The following is a 26,595-nucleotide window of genomic DNA, read 5'->3' on the forward strand; positions in this document are numbered from 1 at the left end:
AAACGTCTGGCAGACGTTTTCAAACTTTGTCTATGTGTCTTGGATAAACCGTTAAAAACACATTTTGCTCACCTTTGAAATATTCACTTAATATCTTCACCTTGGTGTTCTAAGCGTATCTTGTGAATGAGTGAAGCTATTGAGAAATAATTTTAGCACCGATATGGCGAAAATGCACCAAAATTCCCATGATACTGCCCCTTTAAACATCTGCTGGACGCTGGTCTGTTTTCTGTTTGATTAAATAGGTTCATATACTTACCTATTAAATTTGAAATGTTTTCAAAACATACGAAACTCATAAAACGTTAACGTTAAAAGACTCCTGAAAATCTCTTTAAATTGAGATTGACGTGCTGGCTTTCTGATCCTCAGAAAACTTCAAAGAAACAGCAACAGCTTTCCGGCGAAAAAATGGTTTCTCTCGCTGATTTTCCATAAGTAAAGAACGACTAGTCATCTGCTGGGCCCGTCTGTTTCCTGTATGATTATCGTTTTATATATTAAGCATTGTTTTCTACAATTTGAGGAACAAAGGAGACTATAAAAACACGACCTTACACCACTTTAAACTGAAATTGACGCGCTGGTCTTTTGATCCTCAGAAAACATCAAAGAGAGACTCCAGCAAATGGAAAATCAAGTAAAAAACGTCAGTGAAAAGTTAGACTCTTTGACGGGTTCAAGCCAAGATGAAGGTCAGTGCTTACAGTGTTTAATGCTATTTGATTTTATTGAGATATTTTAAGGTACGAAGATTCCATCTCTGGTTAAGAAAGACATTCCCTTTTCAGCGAACTAAACGGAAAGCTATGTAAATTTCTTCTTTAGAAAAAATAAAAAAATAAAAACAATCTAGAACAGATGTAAAGTGATAGCAGTTTTTACACTCTATACCAGCCACTGTGCTGAATAGGCCACCCTGCATAAATAAAGTTCACCTTACCTTACCTGTAATTAAGTTCTAAACTGACGCTAGCGCTTTATATCCTTAGACCAAGCCAGAGACGATTTTCAGCAAATGAGAATTGAAATACGAAACATCGCTGAAAAGTTGAATACTCAGATATCCTCAAGAGAAGTAGCAAAAGATGAAGGTAAATGTGAAATTGTGTTTACGAAGCCATTTTAGCGTTTAGTGGACCCTGTAAAAAAATGTATGACAGGGATTCAGATCCACAGATAGCAATTGTATGTGTTATATTATAACCCTAATGACTTTGGTACATAATACACAGAGGATCAATATTTTACCAGTCTTTGTTCTTAGCTACTTCAGCAGGAAAGTACAACTTCTTAGCATTAATGGGCGCCAAATAATTCTGTTCACTTTCTCTAGTCTGGCTGGTGACTACTGATGAGAGAAGGTGCGAGATGTTAAGGGGGGGGGGGGGGTTCATTCAAATGCAACATCCAGTGGGGGTGCTCATTAATTAGAGAGGCGAGTATAGTATACTACTTCACAAAGAATTACTCAAAATACCGTAACACAAAGACAGTCTAAGAGAGAAATTAAAAAGTAACTGTCTTGATTTCACTTACTGGAAAGTTATTTGATTCTTAGAAAACGCCAAAGACAAACTTGAGGAGATGAAAGTTGAAATTAGACACATGGAAGAAAAGTTGGACACTTTGATGAGCCGAGCGCCTCCTGTAGGAAGGGAACCCGAGCTAGAAGGTAAGATCCGTTGCTATATTCTACGCAATTTAGTTAGCTTGTGTTCAACCGCCTGATATCCTCGGGAAAATTCAGAGAGAGAAGGAGAGAAGAGCCATTGTCTTTGTCTTCATTTGCTTACTGTCCATTTGGTCTTTTTTTTTAAATCTCGATTTAAAATTCCACCCTCGAGGTACTTGAAGTGGCTTTATTTAATTACTTGTAGATGTTTTTGATCCAGCCGAGATCATTGATGGAATTCGTCAACTCTACAAACTCCGCGAGGGTTGGCTTGCTCCGTTTCCATGGTGTGAAGAGTTTCACTTTCATCTTGATGATATTTTCACCAAACTCAAAGTTGTCAGCAGGAAGAAAACGAGAGGAACAGCGACAACCGACACTGTTAACATGTCTGGGATCTTTAAACCACATGAAGGATGTCCGCAACCAAGAACAGTGTTGATTGAAGGGAAACCTGGTATGGGGAAGACAACGTATTGCAAAAAGCTTGTTTATGACTGGGCTACAGGAAAGCAAAAAGCAGAAAACGGCTTTCCAAGGTTCGAAACAGTAATGTTGCTGAGGTGTCGTGATATGAAGTCTGACCTATGGGAGGCCATTGATGATCAACTTCTCCCTCGAGATGTTAAAGAAGACGTCAGAGAAAGATTCTTCAGCTTCATTCGCCACAACCAGTCTAACGTATTGCTGATACTTGATGGACTAGACGAGGTTCCAGCGAATGAACTACCAATGTTTTCAGAAATCATTCAAGGCAGAGTACTTCCAAAATGCCGCTTGGTTGCTACTGCACGGCACGAGGCTGGAATGAAGGTAAGAATACACTGTGACACCCTGCTGGAGATCGAAGGGTTCACCGAAGAAGAAGCACGGAAGTTTATTGTTAAATATTTCAAAACCATCGAGGATTTGGCCCAGAAGCTTTTGTCTAAACTGAGAAGGGATAAAAACCTAAAAGAAATGGCGGAAAATCCTTTGAACACGGCACTCCTTTGCCTCATTTGCGAAGAATGTCAGGGTGTTTTTCCAGAAAGTAGAACTAAACTGTATATGGATATAGTAGAGTGTGTCCTGAGACGATACATACAGAAGAAAGGATTACCAGAAAACAACGAGGATCTCATTGAATTTTACAAAAATCAGTTGAAACACCTTGGCTGGATAGCTTTGAAGGGTCTGCGTGAAGACAACTTGGACTTTGAGGAAAGTGAGCTTGGAAGCCATTTAGTTGACTTACCTGGATTCGGATTTCTGTCAGTTCAGCAAGGGGGCAGCAAACTAAGACCGCGCCGACGTTACAGCTTTCTACACAAGAGTTTCCAAGAATGGTTTGCAGCATTTTATCTGTGTTGTCAACTTCTCGAGAATGAGGTCAGCGCCGACAGCTTAGCTTCTGACAGAAGATACTTCCATGAGCTACACGAGGTGCTTAAATTCACATGTGGCATGATAGTGGCACGTTGTGAAGAAACAACAGAAGATCTTTTCAAGCGTTTAACGTCACAAGTGAACCATGAAGATGACGGTGACTGCTTTTCTGTTGTATTGGAGTGCATTAGAGAATGTAAAACAGACCACAGTGATTTTCATTTAAAATTGGCACGTATTTCTGGCTCATTACTTACACCTGCAAAGTTTTGCTTGCGCAGACGTAGAAACCGAGGCATAGCGCCGTTGTTTTAGCTGAAGTACTTAAATGGAATTCAAGTCTGACATACTTGAATTTGTCTTGACAATATCATTAGTGAGCACGGTGCTACTGCACTAGCTGAAGCATTACAAAGGAACACAAGTCTGACAGTGTTGGATTTGTCTGGCAATAACATTGGTGACCACGGTGCTACTGCACTAGCTGAAGCATTACAAAGGAACACAAGTCTGACAGTGTTGTATTTGCTTATGAATAAAATTGGTGACCACGGTGCTACTGGACTAGCTGAAGCATTACAAAGGAACACAAGTCTGACAGTGTTGGATTTGTCTGGCAATAACATTGGTGACCACGGTGCTGCTGGACTAGCTGAAGCATTACAAACGAACATAAGTCTGACAGAGTTGGGTTTGTCTGACAATAACATTGGTGACCACGGTGCTACTGGACTAGCTGAAGCGTTACAAAACAACACAAGTCTGACAGTGTTGAATTTGTCTTGCAGTAACATTGGTGACGAAGGAGCTACTGCTCTAGCTGGAGCACTGAGAGAGAATAAAGTTCTGAGAAGGTTGCATTTGTTTAATAATCACATTAGTGAAGCGGTAATCAGTGAAATCCGCTTGGAACATGGTGATCGTGTTGTTTTTACTTTTCTGTAACTGGAGCAACAATAGAGACTCTTGTTTCAGTTCACGGAATGAGCTCTTCCCATACGGAGGTTTGAAATTCTTTACTATTTTACAGGTTTCGTCTTTTTACATGAGCTCTGTTGTATTTCAACCGACACCGCGTTTATACGAAACTAAGAAAACTAATTGAACGATTTTCGTTTTTTTTGTAACTACAAGGAGGTTCTAGAAAAAATAGTTTTGATCGCCGATTAACTTGCATAGAAATCAGTATAAAATTTAGCGTTTTTCTCAATGATAACGCAACGAATACACTTGAACGCAATGAAAAATATGTGTTATGTCTTCAAATTGGGAGTAAAAAATGTTTTCTTACCTCTAAACATTCCTAGAGTTTGACTTGTCTTGCCGTTATCCGTCGCCTTCTTTGACACCGTCTCATTTTCACTTAAGCAAGTAGAACGTTTCCGGTGAAATTGTGCTATATAAAAGATTATATGTATAAAAGAAGCAAAATTGCAGAATAGAGAAGTCGTTCAGTGAAGTTGAACAAACTATTTGCGCGTCCGGGGCACCGGGCCTCTATAGCATTTACCAGGTTTCTATAGCTTTTAGCGGGCTTATAGGAAAAATAATACCCGCTCAGATTGTATTGAGCGTATACAGTGGTTATATTTTTATAATCAGAACTACGTAAATTTATAGCTACGTTTATTCGCTCCGAGATAGCATTGATATTAAAGTCAAGACGTGGGAAATTGTTTTAATTGATACTGCTTTTTTGTTTTGAGTGAAAAAAAACCCTGAATTTTCATTAACATGTAATAAGTGTTTCTGATGTTTATAACGGATGAAAATAAATGAGTGTTTTTTCTGTTGGATACTAATTTTGTGCTCATTACCTTTTGTGAAATGACTAAAAATAAATGTCAAGACGTGGGAAATTGCTTTTATTAATACTGCTTTTTTGTTTTGAGTGACAAAAAGAACCTGAATTATCATTAACATGTAATAAGTGTTTCTGATGTTTATAATAGATGTAAATAAATGAGTAGTTTTCCTCGCAGCCGTTTTCAGTGTCGTCTTTGCGTGACGACACTAAAAACGGCTGCGAGGGAGACTAATAAATGAGTGGTTTTTCTGTTGGATGTTAATTTTGTGCTCATTACCTTTTTGAAATGACTAATACTTATAAGGCACTCACGCATAAAAATCTGAAAGTTCAAATATTCGAGTAGGTGTTTTCTGTTTGCGAGACGTATAAATACCGAACACAAAGCTAAAATAAATCGGAGAAAATGCTGTTAAAACACAGATTAAAACTGATATTACACCCGCTCACGTCTTCTTCCCGTCGCAGAGTCCGATATTATAGATAGCTTCTTGCTTTTAACTCCATTTTTGCTGGCCTCGGATGACCTATTGAAGCAAAGTAATTGTGGTTGGAAAAGAATGTTTAGGTGACGCAGTTAAAGCAGATACTACATCCGCTCTCTTGGTCAAAACAACCTTGAATGAAGCTAAGGATTGCGAAGAGGGCTATATTTTTGAGCAGTTAGAGTGAACTTAAAACTTGTTTCAGCAGGTATAGTTCCAGATTGTAGATTAACCTTTACCTCAATTTGTCTCGTTGTTAGCTTTCTTCGCCTAAATTATTCAAGGCATACAATCCTAATTGCATTTGGATACCACAAGCTGTCTCCTCAACCCAAAACCCTCCAATGCAAACCAGAAAAAAAAATTCAAAACAATGCATCAGTTGCAAAAGGGAAACAGTGGCTAGGTGGCACAGAGGCACAGAAGCACAGAGCAACCGCTAGAGTTCCACAGAGGCACAGTGGAAGACTGGCACAGTGGCACAGAGGCCACAGTTGAACAGGTACAGTGAAAGTGTGCATGGTCGGACAGGGACTCAGTAAACCAATAGAAAAGTTCAACAAACAGTAACACAGTGGAGTACCGTGGAGCAGCGGCAGAACGGTGACACAGAGGCACAGGGCCACAGTTGATAAAAGATACAGTGGAACAGTGACGCAGTCGGACAGAGACAGTGAAACTGTGACAAAGTTAAACAGTAGCACAGTGACCACAGTGAAACAATGGCACAGTTATACGGAGCACGGTGGAGAAGTAGCACTGTAAAACAGAGGAACAGTGGAACAGTGGAAAAGAAGCACAAGATTGTGGTGGAATAATGGCACACTAGTATAGTAGAACAGTTGCACAGTAAAACTACGTAACAGCGTCACGGTGACGTTACCAACGTGGCAAAGTGTACCAGTGAGACAGTGGCACAAGAGAAACAGTGCCATAGTGGAACAGACGGGCAGTGGCACACTGGAGCGATAGAATAGTGAAACAGTGGTACAGACGCACAGTTTGACTGTACACAAAGGTGCAGTTGAATAGTGGCACAGTAAAACAGTAAAACACTCGCACAGGGGCTCTGTGGAACAATAAAACAGAAGTACATTGCAAGAAGCAGAGGCACATTGGAACAGTACACCTGCAGAACTGCCGTGTACTGAATTAAAGGCACAATGGGGCGGAGGCAGAGTGAAACAGTGGCACTGTAGAAAGTAGTAAAGTTAAACAGGGATACTGGACATCGGTGGGACAGTGGAGCAGTGGTACAGTTGAAAACAGGCGCGGGATTGCAGAGGAACAGTGAAGTGTAGAACAAAGCAACAGTGTCACGGTCAGCGACACAGAGAAATAGTAGTAAAATGAGACACAGGTACAGTGAAACAGTGGCACGGTTGGACAGGCGCACAGTGAAACAATGGAACATTGTCGCACTAGAATAGCGCACAGTGGAACAGTTGCACAGTGGAACCATGGCATATTTGGAACCGTGGAACAGTGGTATAGAGGCACAGTGTAACAAAGACACACCGGGAAAGTGGTACAGCGGAGGCAGAGGCACGGTGGAACAATAGAGCAGTAATATAATTGGCACGGATAAAGAGTGGCACAATGAAACATACAAATTGGAACAAAGGTACGGTGGCAAAGTGGAAGTCACAAAGTGGAACCATGCCAAAATGGTTCAGACCCAAGGGCACGGTGGTTTAGTCGTGCAGTAGGTAGAAAAACAGTGGAATAGTGGCACAGTGGAACAGTCAAAAGGGTCGGTCGCTTTGAGTGGCACAGTGAAACAGTGAAACAGAGGTACGGTCGCACTTTGGGACAGTGGCACAGTGGAGGCAGAGGCACAGAGGAACAATAAAATAGTAGTACAAAGGACAAGTGGTACAGTGGAGGTGAATCAGAGTGAAACAGAGTAACAGTGGCACTACGGAACAGTGGTAGTGTGATACAATGGAACAGTGGAGCAGTGGCAATGACTGGCAATGGCACCATAGAACAGTGGTACAGTTGAACACACGCACAGTTGTATAGTGGCGCAGTACCACAGGGCAACAGTGCTGCAGTGGAACAGAGGCACAGTCACGATATTTATTTATATTTGGTAGGACAATAATTTTTTGCAGAGTTGAGATAGATGGGAACACAAGAATAGACGTATAGTTAAACAGTGCATGGCACATTAGCATAGAGAAACGTTTACAAAGGTGGAACGAAGGTACGGCGGCACTACGTAACAGTGGCAGAGTTGAGCACAAGTACAGCTCCAGAATGGTCGGAGGTATATAAAAGAGAGGCACATTGGTGCAATGGTAACAGAGGCACAGAGGAACTGTGATACAGGGACACAGTGGCTCAGCTGTACAGTAGATTACACAGAGGACCATAGGAACTATGCATAGTGAAACGGTGTCTTAGTGGAACGGAGGCAGGATAGAAAGGCGAAAAGGAGGCACAGTGGAGTAGTGAAACAGTAGGGGAACGGTGGCACAGTGGAACAGTATGGAACGGAAATCTGTGCTAAATGCTAGCTAACAATTAACTGTCACAGTGGAATGATGGAACATTGAAACTGAGGCGCAGTGGAACGATTGAACAATAGAACAGTGGAACTGGGGCGCAGTAAAGCATGGCACAGCGCAACGGTGGAAATAATGAACAGTAGAACGATGGCACAGTGGAACAGTGACCCAAAGATACAATGGCACAGTGAAACAGTGGCACACTCAAACAGTTACACAGTGGAACGATTGTACAGTGGAACGACGGCACAGTGGAAAAGTGGCACAGTCGAACGGTGGCACGGTGGCACGGTGGAACACCGTGGAACACCGTGGAACGATAGCACAGTGGCACAGAGGCACAGTTGTACAATGGGACGGTGACACAGTGGCACAGTGGCTTAGTGGTGCGATGGCACAAAGAAACGATGGCGAAGTGGAACGGTGGGGAGGCACAATGAGCAAAGGGACATTGGAACTGTGGAGCAGAGGGAAGACGGAAAGAGAGAATTAACCACAATAGAAAGGTAACACCTCTGCGGAAGAAAAGGTTAGCTAAGATTTAACTTTGACGTTTTAAGTTTGGATTTATAATAAGGAAGTAATTTGTCCACCTCCTCATTTTTTTGTATAATAACGTTTTACTGATTTTGAACTCCATTTACTTACCTCTTAGTTAACCGAGCACGAGGACCGTACTGGGATAATATTGCCTGGGGCGTTTCCAGTTTCCGGACCGAGCGGACATTACTGGATGGTCTGGCCCTGACTGTTAGGTAATAGATCAGTTTTCAATCTAGTGTCGTAAAACCAAAACCAAAGTAATCACTCTATAGAATTACAAAGAACACAGACAATCCAGTAAACTAATCAAAACTCGAAGCAAATACATGTTGCCGGCACGAAGCACGGGAAAACGTGCGCGAGCGCGTCATGATTGGTTTTGGTTTTACTTCTGATTGGCTGAGAAATTGGCGCGAGAGTTTTAAACCAATGAATGGATGTAGAAATGCAAAACCAATGCAAATGCGAATTGCTTTCGATTCTCAAGTGAAAACCGCTCTGACATAGTGCGCTAGATACATGGTAGAGATGACGGCTTTAAGTAACCGAAAAGAAAATGAATGATTGAAAAATATGAAAAATTTATTATAACACGATTATAATATAGGAATTATCTATATATAAAAAAGGTACTTCTCTATTTACTGGCTTACAATTTTACCATGTGGGACTCCGATGCAGAGAACCATTTAGTATTGCTTTTCTTAAGCAGGCCTAAGGATTTTGCAGTGCGTTGTTCCTCATAAAGATTGTTCGACAGGAAAGCACGACTGTAGGTAGTCCGTTCTTGGTTTCGTTAGAGACAAAGTTTTGCAACATTTTATAGTAACGTTGTAATAAACTTCAACTCTTAACTGATTTCTTTTTAATTGCTTATAGCTTGTGTTTGCCAGTAATCAGACGAATATTAATCTGAAATAACGGGCAAATGACACAACTATAGCTCACCGCTGCCTGGTTAGCTCAGTTGGTAGAGCGCCGGACTGCTGTGCGGGAGGTCGTGGGTTCGAACCCCAGACCGGACCAACACTCAGGGTCTTAAAATACCTGAGGAGAATGTGCTGCCTTTGTAATTGCATCTGCAAATGGTTAGACATTCTAGTCTTCTCGGAAAAGGACGATAAACCGTAGGTCCCGTCTCCTGTATCTTCATTCTTATAACAGGGGACAAAGAGTAGGGCACGAAGTTCCAGGTGTTGTGGTCTGGCCTTTGTGTAGTAAATTACAGTATGTGTACAGCGCATTTGAATATTACATATGAAAAATGCGCTATATAAATTGATTATCATTGATTATCATTATTATCATTGACTCAGGCAGTTCTCCATTGCACAGGTTCATTCGCCATCGCGATACTAATGTAGACGAAGTAAGCGCAAGTCCCGCCCAACTGCTCCCGTGATTGCACAAGTAATTAACTAACAAACTGATGGACCTGGGTAGTAAAGAAAATCGATTCGACGACAGCTTCCCTACTGTAATTGAACTGATGAATCCCTGCAAGTGTACAAGATCAACCATCAAGTCTACAGGGAAGTTGTTTCAGAAAGGCCTTCCCAAGAACTGATCTTAAAAGATCTTTTTAATGAAATCTTGCAAAATATAGTCAAAAAGCAGGTGGTTAAAGACGTTTACTTTATCAGCGTTTTAACTTTTTTTGTTTGCTTGCTAAAAGTCGGGAGAGTTAAAAATTATTTTCTACGAGCAGTCTTGAAACAGTTGTTTCATTTGCAGTTAGTAGCTTCGACTCTGGTTATATATTGTAATTTATATTTGAGTTCAATTTTTTCCAATGGTTAACTTTGAAGCCTCGGTGGAACAACTAGAAAAAAAGACAATATTATCACATAAACTGAACATAGCCGTTACATGAGACGGTTTACGTCTCTATAGCTATCAAACTAGCATAATATTAAAAATACGTTATATTTGTTTGAGATCAGTGCTTTGATATTTTCTCTGCCAGACATCACACAAGATATTATAAATCAAAGAGACGAGAGATGTTTGATCAATCTCCAAACACCAAGAACAACCTCGTCCCTAGCGTCTCTCTTGGGGGCGGGGAGAGAGAGACCCTGGGAACGAGGTTGACACCAAGAAGAGATTTGAAAATACGAAACGCAGCGGGGTATTAAGACGAACATCAAGGTTTTTGGAAACGTGATAAAACACTGTCTCTAGTGTTTGATATATCTTCTCAATCGACACGAAAACTACGGAGAAATCAAAGAAATCCAAAAAAGTTAAAATTTATGCTTATGAAGATCACAAATCCAAACCACCGTCACTGATCTGATTGCCTTGTTTTAATTTTATGAATTATTAATGCATTCAAGAAAGTGATCAACCATAACCAAGTAATTCTATCTTTCGTTTGGTTATTTATCACCTTTAATAAGAATCTAGCAATGGTATATTGCAATTTTTGAGTTTTGATTGGTTAACAGGCAATGGTTTATGAGCTCATACCGTAGAATTCCGGTTATATGCCACCCCCGCTTATAAGCCCCCCCCCCTCCCATCATCCTGGAAACAAAAAAATACATCCGGTTATAAGCCCCCCCGGATATAAGCCCCCCTCTACCAGATGACAGTACTGAATAGCGCTAAATGTTGCTTTATTGTGCGTTTTTAACTTAAAAACGTATTTCCATCAACACTACCGTGGCTCGTTTTGAAACGTTTTTTTCATTCCGCTTATAAGCCCTCCCGGATATAAGCCCCTCCGCTTATAAGCCCGCCCAAAAACCCCTTACGAAGTTGTATAAGCCCAGAGCTTATAACCGGAATTCTACGGTATACCATTGACCACAACATGGCAGCCGATACGCGTCAACGAAAACAGCTGGGGAGCTCAAACATTGCAATTAAATGGCCATTTTTAATAAAGCAATTATTCCACTCGCGCTTGTTAGATATAACATAGTTATAGCCAACTTGGCGCTACGCGCCTCGTTGGCTATTTGTAGCGATTTACCATCTCATATCCAACGCGCGCTCATGGAATAATTGTTAACAGTCAACACCCTAATATTCACTTTACCATGGAGAAGGAAGTCAATCACGTCCTTTCCTTCTTGATGTCCTCATAGACAACAAAACTCATAAGAAAGAAAGGTTATTGAGGGAAGGGGGGGGGGGGGTGGGAGGGGGCTTTGTTCCACTTCTTGTACCTTTTACTCTCGGTCCTCACCTGTCAGAAGTTCTCGCTATTTGTGCTTATTTTTATTGCAAAAGGACCAAGTATAAGGTTGGTTGAAGGACCTAGTATAATTATCGTGACCAAAGAGAGGTCTCAAGTCGATCTGCAAGTGTTAAGAGATTAAAATAATGAAAGGACCACTTGTACAAACAGCAGCGAAGTGAAGCCGGATCTTGGCGTAGATCAGGGTCAGCAATATAAAGTAAAACGATAAACTGAATGAAATGCAAGCTTGAAACACTGAAGACACAAAGAACCATGTTCTACAGCTGATTAGGCCTCAAAATGCTTGAAATTAACTTATTGAAAACTTCTATGGATACACTGGAAACAGACTAATGAGTGCTGGGTGGTAGCCAATCTTCAAATGCAAATAAAACTGAATCACTCAAAAAGGCCTAAAAAAGCAAAGCAGAAAACACTAATTCACAAGGTTCCGAAACTTTTTTTTCTTGTCACCTGAATCACTGATAACTATATAGCTATGACCAAAAATTAAACTAAACAGACACCAGCATTATTTTGGTTCAGTTCTTTTTGGTGACTCGAGATATTTTTACTTTAAACGGAGGCGAATAGATTTGCGGGATTTCTTATAACTCAAGTGTTGAACGATTAATTAAGCCTTATTTATTACATTATGGCTGGTTGGTTAGAATTTAGAACTTTGTATTTGTTACTTGAGGGAAAATACATTCCATTTTGATTAAATTTAATTGAAAATGCATCAAATTCTGTAGACATTATAGTTAAGTGACATATTACTGTGCCTCTCAACGCTATAACAAATGAACCGTCAACCATAATTTCGTTGCTATCAATCAAATCTTTTGCGGTTTGTTGAAAATATATGTTCTTCACACTTGCAACTATTCAAATGTTAAACAGCAAATAAAATTCTTGGATAAAAAGACATAAAATAAACCATTGAGTGTCACGAAAACATCAGAGTTGCGTTATTTTGGACAAGTAAGCGTGACATTTGTCTAATCTGCTGTAATTTCATCCGTCGCATTCCGAGTGCTTTTGATCTCGTGATCCTTCAGAAAAACAGATCTCCAGACAACACCCTTTATTTCTGTGAGCAGCTTTTCAATAGATGGCGGAAACTGTAAAGATTCACGAATGACTTTAAATGAACAAATCCAACGAGATACATTCACCGGCTTTACACCAAGATCACGGGTAAGGACCTTCACTGAGAAACTTTTACTTCGCGTGACAAGACATTTTCTATTACAACCTACTGCATGAATATTTTTATCTCCAACGCGACGCTAAATGATGAAGTTTATTTTCGTCTCATTCGATGTTATACAGAGATTCTTTGCCTCTTCACGGCACAATTTTGTGCCAATGATGTCCAGGAGTTGATTGCGAACGAGAGGCGTTAATTTGCTTCAGTGGGAACTTTCAAGGTAAGCTAGATGCTTAGTTCTATAAGAGCCTGCTGCATCAAGGTTTTCCTAAATTAAACTTTTAATGTAAATACTCATCTAATTTGACGCTATACAGGAATTCATCGCCCCTTGAAAGCCAAATTTTTATATTGTTGATGACTTGGAGTTGATAGCAAGCGAGAGACGTTAATTTGGTTTGAAAGGGACTTCAAACCAAATTCAAGATAAGCTAGATGCTTTTTCTATAACAGCCTACTGCATAAATATTTTTATCTCCAAAGGTTAATGGAGCTAATGTTCGTCTCATTCGATGTTATACAGGAATTCATCGCCTCTTTTCAGCCACAGTTTTTTGTTGTTTCTGTCCAGGAGTTGATTCCGAACAAAGGTTATTTTGGATTGGAAGGAGCTTTTTACGTTTAAGGTAAGCAGTCGTGACCAGTTGTCGTCCGAGCAACTGTGCAGAGAAACATGCGAGCATGAAAGCGGAAATGGAAAGTGAAATCGAAACTTATTCTTCGTGATTGCTAATGAGAGTGACATTTTAATGTGTTGTGATTAAATTGCTAGTGTTTCGTAATCATTGCAAAGGAATACAGATAGTGGGTTGCTCTCCAATGTGAATTTAACACGCTCTAGACTACAAAACAGTCCGGGACGAAGTCTCTGGTCAGTGTGCGGGTATTGGAGAGGCGAGGCGAGGCGAGCGAGCTTCACTCGCGCACATCGGTTTCTCGCGTCTTCGGCTACGGTTTTTCGCCTTTTCTGAGCGAAATGGGAGAAATTTTTGCAGGCTTAATACGTCCAGCATGTTGCAACATCATCAAATCCTAGGTTTACACAGTTTTTACGTGGTCCAAACATTTGCTTCAACAAATGCTGGATAAAGAGCAATTTGTGACATTTGTGTTAATATGCATAAAATGTAAATGGACCGTTTCATTTAGTTGCGTGACAAATCGTCAAAATTTTCATTCATGTGAACTGTTTAGCAGCAAAGTTAACAATTTTAAACATCCCTTATTGCTCTGTGAGATTATTATGTTTCCCCTGGGTGTTTTCATATTTCATGCTTTAAATATACACCTTCCAGCAGGACTGCATCTTGTTCTGGCACGTAATCCAGAACATACAACACTACAGACCCTTTAACAGTCCAGTGCATGAAGATATTTACCTCCAACACTAAAATAAATAAAGTTAATATTCTTCTTATTCGATGTTATAGGAATTCACCGCATCTTCACAGCAACAGTTTTATGTTGTTGATGTCTTGGAGTTGATTGCGAAAGAAGGGTTATTTTGGTTCAGGGGTAGATAATTACCTAGACTTGCTCCAAGTTGACCTCGTATTAATTGTTAAGCGAGCGACAAAAAAAAACATAACAAAGCGAGCGTTATCGAGCATATATAGCGAGCACGGTCGCTTCGCGACCGTGCGAGCAAACGAGGTCGCGAAGCGAACAGAAAAAAAAAATTTAAAAGGACTTTGAGAAAGTCTAATAATTACCGTATTTATTCGATTAAGCGCCCAACCTCGAATAAGCGCCCGTCTCGAATAATCTCCCACCCACCACCCCACAAAGAAAAAACTGAAGTGCACAAAGGAGTATCGATTATTGAAATTTACAAAGGACTAGTAAGAACTTCCCCAATGACCCAGTCTTCTTAGTATTTTACAGAAACTTTCAATGAACAGTTAAAATTCTGCTTTGGTACATCTTCACGTTTTGGCATTTGCTGAAAGTCGTGCAAATTTAATAAGCGCCCACCTCGAATAAGCGCCCACTCTCAAGGTCCAAACATTTAATAAGCGCCCAGGGCGCTTCATCGAATAGTAGTCCTATATATAACAGCCAACTACATGAGATTGTTATCTCTAACGCTAAAATTTTCGTCTAATTTGATGTTATACAGGAATTCATCGCCTCTTCACTGTTATAGTTTTCTGTTGTTGATGCCTTGGAGTTCGATGGAGTTAATTACAAACGACAGACGTTAATTTGGCTCAGTGGGAAATTTCTAAATTTCAAGGTGAGCCGGGTGCTTAGTTCTTAAACAGCCTACTGCATGAAGGTTTTTATCTCCAAAGCTAAATGAAGTTTATGTTCGTCTCATTCAATGTTATACAGGGATTCATCGCTTCTTGTCAGCCACAGTTTTACGCTGTTGATGTCTAAGAGTTGATGGCCAACGAAAGAAAATTGGTCGAGAGGGAACTTTCTTACGTTTAAGGTATTTTTAAAGCTAGCTGTATTGATGCCTGGAATACAGCTATGAAACGTAAAGGACATTTGTAAACGCGACTAAAGGGAAATGGTGTCGTTGAATATAAAGTTCTCAAACTCATTAATTATTGGCTCAATCTTGACCGCTCGGATAGCCAATCACAGAACGATATTTGCTTGCCTTGATAATGCGTGCTAGTGGGGTAGGCCGTGTGCTTATTCGAGCAATAATGAACTGAATTATCCAATCATAGCACATTCGATTCCTTGCATATTCCGTGGTAAACAGAAGGCTGCAGTCTCATTCAATGTTATACAGGGATTCATCGCTTCTTGTCAGCCACAGTTTTACGCTGTTGATGTCTAAGAGTTGATGGCCAACGAAAGAGAATTGGTCGAGAGGGAACTTGTTTCGTTCATGACGGGGGGAGGATTGTTCGGATTTTCGGATCAATAGATCAAACACGCCACGCCATGTTTTCACTTCGAGGAACAACAACATCCGGGACTTTATTGACGTCAGATCTTATACATATTAATGAGATCATCCTAACACCCCCACTTGATCTCTTCCTATGTATGTTCTAAAATCACATGAACACGGTCATATTGCTAAAATATAAACATACAGCTTACTATCAGTTGACAAATGAGTAAAACTATAACAAAATATAGAACTCTTGTACATTACTTCTACATTAAAACTCAAATGTCTTAAGAACCAAAAATATAACTCTTGAATTTTTGCAACTTAATCTTCGTAACTGGTTTGGTCATGACATCAGCAACCATATCGGCGGTGGGACAATACTTAATGATTACTTTGCCTGCATTCTGCACATTGCGAATAAAATGGTATCGCACATCAATATGTTTGGATCTCTGTCGATTGACTGGATTCATGGACAAGGCAATTGTCCCCTGATTATCCTCAAAGATCAAAACAGGATCATTTACCTCACCAACATCATTCACTATCTGAATGAGATACATGCCCTCCTGAACTGCCGCTGCCAGGGCAATGTACTCAGCTTCACAAGATGAAAGAGCTACTGTTGGCTGCTTTCTCGACTTCCAAGAGATAAGTGGACCAGCTTTATTCAAACTGAAGCAGTACCCACTGATGCTGCGTCTGTCATCTGTAGATGATGCCCAATCAGCATCACTATAGCCTATCAGTGTAAGACCATTGTCACATTTCCTATAGCACAGTTCAAAGTCAAGGGTCCCCTTTAAGTACCGCAGTACATGTTTCACTGCTACCCAGTGTTCCTTTGTGGGATTAGTTAGAAACTGAGACAGTTTAGTAACAACCCAGCATATGTCTGGTCTGGTGCATGTCATAGCATATACCAAGCTACCCACTGCTTCACGGTATCGCTTTGGATCAACAGGGTTTTCACTGCCAAACTCAAACTTCTGCTCAGAAGGTGTAGGTTTTGGTTTACAATCAGACATCTCAAATCTCTCAAGCACCTTACTGATATACCTCTTCTGGTCCATTTTTACAAAGCCATCACCTTGCTCAAAGTGAATACCCAAGAAATATGAAAGTCTACCCAGATCTTTCATATGAAACCTCTTGTTCAACATCTCTTTAGTTTTAGACAATAACACCATGTCGCTTGCTGCTATAATTATGTCATCCACCCAGACAAGCATAGCAACAAGTCCACTTCCAACCTGTTTGGTGTACACACAATTGTCAACAGGGCTTTGTACAAAATCATTCTCTTGCAAGAAACAGTGTAGTACATGGTTCCAATTCCTACCCGACTGCTTCAATCCATACAGAGATTTGTTCAACTTATACACAAGTTTCCCTTCACTCCCCGGGGGAACTTCAAAGCCCTCAGCTTGATCCATATAGATCTCACAATCAATAGGGGCATTGAGATATGCCGTCTTCACATCCATCTGATGCAAAATCAAATCGTGTTGTGCTGCCATTTGCATTAGCACACGCACTGATGTGAGATTAGCTGTTGGTGCAAACGTCTCCTGATAATCAACACCTCTCACTTGACTGTAACCCTTAGCAACATACCTTGCTTTGTAAGTTTTAGCACCATTGGAACTTTCTTTGATAGTGTACACCCAACGGCCCCCCACTGAATTTTTGCCCTCTGGCAAAGGAGACAAAGTAAATGTGTTATTCTCAGTTAGAGAATTCATCTCTTCCTTCATTGCTGCCTCCCAGTTACTAGACTCAGGTGATTCCATAGCCTCTTGGTAAGTTTGAGGGAAAGCAGAAAATTTGTAACAGTAATCTACACTCGTCAGTACCTGATCACTATCCTTCATGTTTGTGACATAATCTCTCAGGTAAGCTGGGGGTCTTCTCTCCCTCGTGGAGCGTCTCACACTTTCATCACGAGGCTGTGAAGTAGGACTAGATTCATTCTCAGCCTTAGGTCCTTCAGCAAGTTCATCCAGACCCTCTCCGGATCTGTCAACATCAGATTCACTACAAGTATCAGGGTTAGTATTGTGTCGTGATGGCATGAAATCATCATCACCCAGTGGAATTTCAGTTTGGGTCTGTCGTTCAACATGTACCCCTCTCCTAGGGAACTTCACCACCCTGTACTTCATAATCTTGCCCGTCTCTGGGATTAACACCAGATAGGCAGGACTCTCTTTATCATACCCAAGGAAAATCCCTTTGGTGCACCTGGGATCCAATTTCTTCTTATTCTGCTTATATGCATAGCATTCAGATCCAAAAACTCTCATGTTTGACAAATTTGGCTTCTTGCCAGTGATAGCAAAGTATGCAGTTTGCTTAAGGCGGTTGTTAAAGCACCGATTGCGAATGTACGCAGCTGCCATTACCGCATAGGGCCAAAACCCTTTGCCCAGATTGGCTTGCAGGAGTAAACACCTTCCCATCTCAAACAAGGTTCTCCAGTGTCGCTCTGCCGTCCCATTTTGGTGGGGAGAATGGGGTGCAGACATTTCATGCTTTATCTTATTTTTCTCCAGCAGAGATTTAAATTCCTGAGAAATAAATTCACCACCATTATCCGATCTAATACATTTGACCTCTCCGTATGGTGCTGTGTCTGCTAAAAACTTCTTTGTTGCAGCTACAGTGTCACTCTTACGTTTCAGAAAATATACAAAAATTGCTCCTGAATAGTCATCTGTAAAAGCTATGGAATATCTGAAACCCTCTCTAGAAGCTGGATCGATAGGTCCAGCCAAATCTGTATGAACTAATTCTAATGGTGCAGTAGCACGAGCATCAGGATTCCTATTCCTACTTTGGGTCATCTTTCCTTCAATACAAACATTACAATCTTGGGGTTTACTAGAACTACTATTACTTATTTTCATACCTTCCACTACACCTTTTAGTTTCAAGATGTCCTCATAATTACAGTGTCCTAGTATTTCATGCCAACCCTTCAGGTCACAAGTATAATTAACAGAGTCAGTGTCATTCTTGTCGAAGGTACTAAGATAGTACAGTCTACAATGCTTCTCGATGTTAAACTTGGTACCATCCTTGTAAACTAATTCAGCAGAGTCAGGATTGAAAGTCACTGAAGCACCTCTTTCAGTCGCAGCTTGCACTGAAAATATGTTCTGCGGGTATGCAGGAATGTATAACGCATTCTTCAGTGTTGCACTGACATACTTTCCAGTGGTATCCATGATGGTTATCTCAACATCCCCTCTCTTGAGTGCCACGTTGTTGGATCGTGTCCCATCTGCTAGCTCGATGTAGTGCTTTTCTGGTGTGAACTTGTCATCAAATTTGCTGAATTTGGACTCGTCATTGATGATGTGAGTGGTCGCACCGCAATCCACCAGTAGGGCATTTGGCTTCCCAGTAGTGTTCCCATTTACATAGGCATTGGTCTCAAATGCAAATGAATGCTCCACTTCCTCATCAGAATCCTCCAAAGTCTCAGAAGCCTGACTGACTTTGTCGGTCTTGTTCTTTCTTTTGCGTCGACATGTTCTGTCACTGTGTGATGAATTATGGCACGTGTTGCACCAGTGCCCCCGTCCGTTCCTGCCTTTGTTTTTATTACCACAGAAGCGAGCAATGTGCCCTGGCTGGCCACATTGAAAACAGGTAATATTCGGCTGGGATTCTTGCTTGTGTTCAGTTTTCATAACTGAGTGATTTCCCGTCGCTATACTCGCTCGCTCTGTGTCTTCGAAGCTTCGTAAGGCCACTTTAAATTCGCCAAATGTTTGTTCTTTCTCGCTCTGAGTAATAACGACAACAAACGGCTTGTATTCTTCTGGTAGGCCTTTCAGTACCATCGCTATGAGAAGGCTATCCGTCACGGTTTCACCGGCATTTTTAAGAGCTGTTGCCGCGGTCTCTGCTCGTATGACATAGTCTGTCACTGTCTCGTGTGCTGACTTCACAAGCGAGGTCAGTTCCGTGTACAACGAGATCACTCTCGGCTTGCCTGTACCAGCGTAGTGTGCTCTTAAAATCTTTAATGCTTTCCTCACGTCATCCTGTGCATCTCTCATTACAAGGGAAAGGCTTTTGTCGTCTAGAAATTGTATTAACTCCGCGAAAGCTTCTTCATTCTTGGCTGCATTAACGTCCTCAAATTCAGCCGTAGTGATCGTATCCTTTAACTTTTGCAATCGCATGTATCCGAGAAACTTGACTTCCCATTGCTCATATTTCCGTTCATCCCCATCGAAGAGTAGTCTCCCGTACCTTGACCTGGGCCCATAACCTGTTTCGTTCATGACGGGGGGAGGATTGTTCGGATTTTCGGATCAATAGATCAAACACGCCACGCCATGTTTTCACTTCGAGGAACAACAACATCCGGGACTTTATTGACGTCAGATCTTATACATATTAATGAGATCATCCTAACAGAACTTTCTTACGTTTAAGGTATTTTTAAAGGTAGCTGTATTGATGCCTGGAATACAGCTATGAAACGTAAAGGAAATTTGTAAACGCGACTAAAGGGAAATGGTGTCGTTGAATATAAAGTTCTCAAACTCATTAATTATTCATGAATTGACAAGCCAATCAGGATACGCCAATTTGGTCAGGTGCGTGTGGTTTGAGAACCCGATGAAGCACTGGACGTAGTTTCATGCACGTGGTCCTCACATTTGTTTCAACAGATGCTGGGTAAATCCCTCGAGCAAAATATAATGGGACCGTTTCATTTAGTTGCGTGACAAATGAATCATCTTAATTTTCATCCAGCAAACTTTAAGGCCCCGTGAGACCGTTCACACTAATCCGGATAAATTTGAAAGCGAAGTTTTCTCCCCATAAAGTACTAAAGGAATAAAATGTTTTCCGTCCACACTATCGTTTTCATATCGTTTTTTAACAATTTCACCGTCCTCACTAATCCCGATAATTTTGAAAACGTAACGTGGTCAAACGTGGCATCGGCCTTTGCACCGGCCGTAGAGAGTTGTAGCGTTACACGAGCCAACCGCGAGCCCGAGTCAACCGCGAGTCAAGCCAAATATGTTTTTTTTTGTAGGAAAATATATATATGAATATGCATTGTAAGAAAAATAGCCAACAATTTAAATTCAATGTACCAAGACGTTTTCATTGCTGTTGAACTTTAAGTGACGTTGAATGAAATTCAAAACATTTTTGGTTCCCGTTGACTTTTACTATTTCACTCAGCTCAGCCTTTGGGAATTGAGGGTATCCTGAGTATTTAAAATTGAAAATAAAATTCGCGGGTTCCCTTAGGGTCACTAATAAAAATGCTTTATTTATTGTAACTCTGTTCCTTATTACTTTGTAGGAACATTCTTGAATATGGTTGATCACAATGTCTGGGGCTGAAAGTGGAAGTTTAAAAGATAGTGATGGCGACCCACCTGAGGTCGATATGTACGTTCCAAAGCTGTGCGACCTTCCAACAACTAAAAGCTACCCAAGTCTGCCTATAGACATTCTGTTGGTGACTGTTAAGGACTGTGAGTTCTTAAGTTGCTATGCACACTTACGAAATTCATTTAAATGGTACTTTGATGGTCTCGGTTACGTTTACTTTGGAAATGCGGTTGGCGACCAAGATGCAGATGTGAAAGTTGCATTGATGAGATGCAATGAAGGTTCCACTGGTCCTGGCAGTTCTTTGATTACCTTGAAAAATGCTGCCACTGTACTGGGACCCAAGGGAGCTATTTCTGTGGGATGTTGTAGTGGTCTAAACCAAGAGAAATCCAAACTGGGAGATGTGGTGGTTTCTGCAAAGCTAACAACATATGCCTCCAAGATTGTCATGGATGATCAAGAACAATCCACTGGCACAAGGAGTCTTGTGAGCCGACGTTTTCTTCAACTAATCAGACATGTGGCTGACGGTTGGAAGGCACCTTTGAAAATCCCTGAAGAACGAGACGTAACAGTACACAGGAATGGCGAGTTTTTGAGTGGCCCAGAGAAGGTTAATGCTGATTGGCGACGAAAAGAGTTGGTTCATTCCCACCCCCAAGTGATGGCAATTGAAATGGAGGGAGAAGGTAAGACTGGTTAATGTTTTATTTCTTACTAAATTAAGTAACTGACAATACGTTCCTTACAAAAATACCAAACTGATTGGTGTGACATATATAAATATAAATATTACACGGGTCCCTCACTTACAAACTACTAAGAGATTTTTTTTGACAAAATCGAATAGAAAAGAAGACATGCACATAAGGTTCATGTACATATACATGTATTCCGAGGCAGAGTTTGAAAGTGCTTTCGAGCCTACGATCAAACGGGAATTTGACAGGGATGTCTACTGTCTCCTCTCATCTTTTGCTTGGCGATTGACGGGGTAATGAACAGAAGTCATCAATGGTTCCGCCGCTAGGGAACCATGTAAAGACGCGAAAGAAGTGCTCCCCACACTTCACGAACGTTGTTACAAATTCACGAGTACCTACATATATACAACTCAATGTGCAAAAGGAGCAATTTTTTATTTCGTTACGACAAAAAAGCTCTTTAAACCAGCTTCAGGGAGAAGTTTTTCGCTTGCACGAACACAACGGCCCATCCCGAGCGGTCAAGTTGGCTCAATCTTGACCGCTCGGATAGCCAATCACAGAACGATATTTGTTTGCCTTGATAATGCGTGCTAGTGGGGTAGGCCGTGTGCTTAATCGAGCAATAATGAACTCAATTATTCAATAATAGCACATTCGATTCCTTGCATATTCTGCGGTAAGCAGAATGCTGCAGATGAACCTGCAGTAATAGACAAGTGAAAAAAAAAATTAGCTGCAGTTCTTTTTTTCTGTTTGTTCCTGTTTGTAAGTGCACTGGCTCACTGCTTATTCACGCACTTTGCTGGGTAACAACTCAATCAAAGGGCGCGAAAAGTCTCTCACTCCTTATCCCAAAAATGTCCTTTATATATTATTGTTGCAGGTCTCTTTGCTGCCGCATTTGACGTTGGTATTGAATGGCTTATCGCTAAAGGTATTGCAGATTTTGCAGACGGCAATGAATCAGTAACTGCCCCCTGGCAAACTTTTGCAAGTGTGATGGCAGCGTCTGTTGTTTTCAATTTTTTGAGTGATGCCAATGTTTTCAGAGAGTGGCCCCACTTCCAAGGTAATAATAATTATGTGGGAGAAAACTTTCAAGGAAGGGATTTTTAGATTTAATTACTTTTTGCGCCATGTCTGTCTGATTTCCTGTTCATTTTCCAAGCAGATGCTAAGTAAAGCTTTTTGATATCCAATTATTTTACAAACGTGATTAACGGGATAGTCATTTGTAGGATCAAGGTGAAAGTAACAACATAGAGCTGTCAAGAATGTTACGGTATTCCTCAATTAGCAACAGAAATTAATAAAAAATAATACAAGTAATTTAAGTGTAAATACCAAGCTTAAAGGCCTGGCTAAACTAGGAAACATTGTTGCAGAAACGTTGTTCCTTGCCGTGTTTCGTAGGTGGCTAAACTAGCGGGAAGAAAGCAAAATGTTTTGCTTTTCGGGTGGCTAAACGAGGAAACAATGTTGCGGGAACAAAGTGTGATGCACGCGCATAAACAGGTCAACATTGTTTCCAGGGTGGCTAAACTGGGCAACGTATGTTTCGGAAGCAAATTTTGTCTCCGGGAAGCAAAAATGTTTTTAACTTGAGGCAGAAACATTTTTGGTTTCCGTGAAACAAAATTTGTTTCCGCAACATATGTTTCCCGCGTGGCTAAACTGGGAAACATTTGCCTCCGCAACAATGTTTCTGCAACAATGTTTCCTAGTTTAGCCAGGGCTTAAGTGTGGTATTACGTCTATGACTAGAATGAAACTATATCCAACGTTGAACCTCCAATAGAGGACACCTCCTGTAAGCGGACACTTATTCATGGCCCTAGCCACATGCAAACACAACATAATAGGCCATTTTACAGTTGTCTGCTCAGTGACCTGGCCTTTGAATGAAAGTGAGGCTAAAGGTGACCTTGTTTTAATACAGACCTCACTGCTTTTGTTTTGTTAATCTTGTTGTTCTGATGCTAACTAGTTTGCATTTACATAATAATACAGAGAGGTTTGTATCAATGCAAGGTCACCTCCAGCCTCACTACCAATCAAAGGCCAGGTCACTTGGCAGCCAACTGTAAAATGGACTATTAACCCCCCATATGCGCGCGGACACCTCTCCTAAGCGTGTACTGCACTTACGATTCTGATTTACAACTGAACAGGGGAAATGTACATTGATTAACTAAATTCAGGTGAAAGTTAAAATGAATGAATGACAAAATGACGCCGAAACGTCATGTTCTAGCGTTGATATTTCTTTTAGAAAGTTAAAATGTTTCCTCATAAACATCTATTTCTGTTTTTCATGAAGAGCTGCCTAAACAATGGAAGGACGAGAAAGGAAACATCGAGAATAAACTTGGAGAGGTGGAAGGTATGTGTTAAATGTTTGCAAAGTGAAAGAGAGACATTAAGGAAAAAATATCAGGGCACCTTTGTGCCAAATGTTTTCTCGTTTTCATGTTACCGAAAGGCAAAACAACAACGTTTTGAGTTTTAAGTAATATTGTATCTGAAATATATATAGCTGGACAATTCTCCCGGGACTTCTGTAACAGACTTGGTATAACATTAGTTTCTGTTCACCAGGGATTCAATAGAAACCTTTCCACGGCAATCAAAAAATTCACAAGAGTGTTTAAGACACGAAAAACGGACGATCCCAAAGTAATCTTTCCAAATCACCAAAACCAGTTTCCCAAAACTGGCCAAAAACGACCGTAAAGGCATGTAACTTAATTTTCCTAGCCGGGACAGATGTGGAACACTTTGTGATGCTTTTTTATCCGCGGACGACACACCCTACCGACGAAGAAAAAAACTGACCAGGGAACTTGTTGAAGTCTACCATGACCTAAGTTCCATAAGGGAGGGCAAAAACTTAGTAGGACCAAGCCTCAGGATACAGAGGAGTTTTCCATGTAAAGAACCTTACAGATCATTGCTTTTCTTTTCGCTATAAAATTTTCAAAATTTCATTAATATTAGTTTTCCCTTCCAACTAACTTCGTCTTTCGTAGGTGAACTTTGAAAACAAGTCGGAGCATTTTGTGACTCTTTCGTTCTTAGTGGACAATAGACGCAGCGCCAACTTTCCTTGATTGTCAAACAGATTCCTATTAAGCCAAAATTCCAGAAGTTTCGATTGAAAATTAAATGGAATTGTCCGGTCCAGGCGGCGAATTTCCGGAACTTTGACCGGTCGGTCCGCAATTTACCGTTTATTTTGACAAGCCGTTCTTTGACTTACTTCCAGGTTCAGTACATTCTCACAGATGCGGGACACTAAGGAAACGAACTCAAAATGGAAAGGGCCGTTCCGCTCGGTTGGCCCGGTTAAATAGGAGAATGTAGATCCATTTCAACAACAACAGTTTGTCCGACGGGTCGGCCTGTGAAAACGAAAAGCACCTTATATCTTGAATATGGTTTTAATCCTCAGGAAACATGAAAGACAAACTTGAGCAGGTGGAAAATCAAGTTAAAAATGTGAGCGAAAAGATAGACAATTTAAGGGATGCACAAGGAACGAGCCAAGATGCAGGTTAGTTTTTTTTACGTAAGGTACAGGTCGACGATAGGTTGTAACGTGGAATTATTTTGCACGGGCTGCGTGCAACATAAAATCAAAGGCTCCAGCTGTGCGCAAGCTCATAAATGAATTGGATTAATCCAGGTTTAATGCATAACTAATTATTTAACAGAATGGAACGATGGAGCGATTTAAGGGTTACGTTATTCAAGTACGAAATTCAAAAAAGTGATGTAGTATCCCTTTTGTAAGTATGTAAAAGGGATACCATTTTCTATTGAAGGTAAATGAAAGGACAGGGTCAACGTTCCTGTTAAAAGTGGTCTATGAAAAGGGTCAAGTATTCGACCTTTGGTTGGAGTCTCCCATAGTTCCCCCACCTATCCCTGGTTATTGTGAAACCATGCTAAATTTGAAATATGTCATTTTGAAACAACGGTGTATGTATTAATCAATCAAAATATCAATTATTCAAAACATAATTGTTCATTTTAATCTTTACTTTAAGTTTCTAGTATATAATAGGTTGTTGATAGATGTATCAAAATTGAGCGGTCCCAAGAAAGCCTACATGTAGCTTGTGTTTATGGTAATTCTGCCCACAAATAAAACTGATGGTAAAAATGGTTAATGAGCATATTTTAATAAGGGTGTTTTCATGAGAAAACCCGCACCAGCGCGAGTTCCATTCCGGGATGACTACTTGATTTTTTATCGCATTTACATGCAAGAAGAGATGAATCTGCTTTCTCCCCATCGCATATCCAACCTGATTACGCCATCTGGGACCATCTTGGATTGACAATCCGGTATGACAATTTCTGGTTGTAAATGAAAAGTAAGCCACAAAAGGGAACCGGGGTGAACTCGCACTGGTACGAAAGTTGTAAACACCCCCTAAGACAAACCCTTTTCAAATTCATTAATAATTCATCAAGTTAAAACAAAGAAAATCATAACCGTAAAGGATCTCAAAGGAGGTTTGGATAACCGGTAACAGAATTCTTGTTATCAAACTGACAAAAGTTTTATGGTTCCAAACATTTATATTTTTGTCATTAAAGATGTGAATATTGTTCATCGTGGTGTAAGATAGGTAATGAACGTTTATTCGTTTGTCTCACGATAGAATCGCTTTGAGATGTCTTGCATCGCTCTCCCTGTTTCCCCTATATATACTTTGCCGCATTCACATGGAATTTTGTATACAACACCTTCTGGTTCAAAATTAAAAAAAGTAATATAGTGTAGACGACACTTTTACTATATTAGATCAAGACCAAGTCGACGGCTTTTTACAACATCTTAATAGCC

The 26,595-nt window shown here is 40.6% G+C and overlaps 2 protein-coding genes and 1 long non-coding RNA gene across 4 annotated transcripts in view; 2 read left to right on the forward strand and 1 right to left on the reverse strand.

Moving 5' to 3' along the window:
• LOC144664006 (uncharacterized) overlaps window positions 1-26,595 on the forward strand; it is a 358,501-nt gene that overhangs the window by 161,141 nt on the left and 170,765 nt on the right. The window contains exon 10 of the mRNA XM_078525100.1: window positions 606-698. Coding sequence (XP_078381226.1) covers window positions 606-698 — 93 coding nt within the window. The remainder of the gene's footprint in view (window positions 1-605; window positions 699-26,595) is intronic.
• LOC144664014 (uncharacterized) overlaps window positions 1-26,595 on the reverse strand; it is a 253,535-nt gene that overhangs the window by 17,913 nt on the left and 209,027 nt on the right. The gene's annotated exons all lie outside the window — the stretch shown is intronic.
• Window positions 7,512-10,819, forward strand: LOC144664033 (uncharacterized). The gene is made up of 2 exons (XR_013572734.1): window positions 7,512-8,606; window positions 9,730-10,819. It is a non-coding gene; the product is annotated as an uncharacterized LOC144664033 (long non-coding RNA).

This window comes from Oculina patagonica, chromosome 8, assembly GCF_052425735.1.
Source record: "Oculina patagonica isolate OP01 chromosome 8, crgOcupat, whole genome shotgun sequence".
NCBI classification, from domain to species: domain Eukaryota; kingdom Metazoa; phylum Cnidaria; class Anthozoa; order Scleractinia; family Oculinidae; genus Oculina; species Oculina patagonica.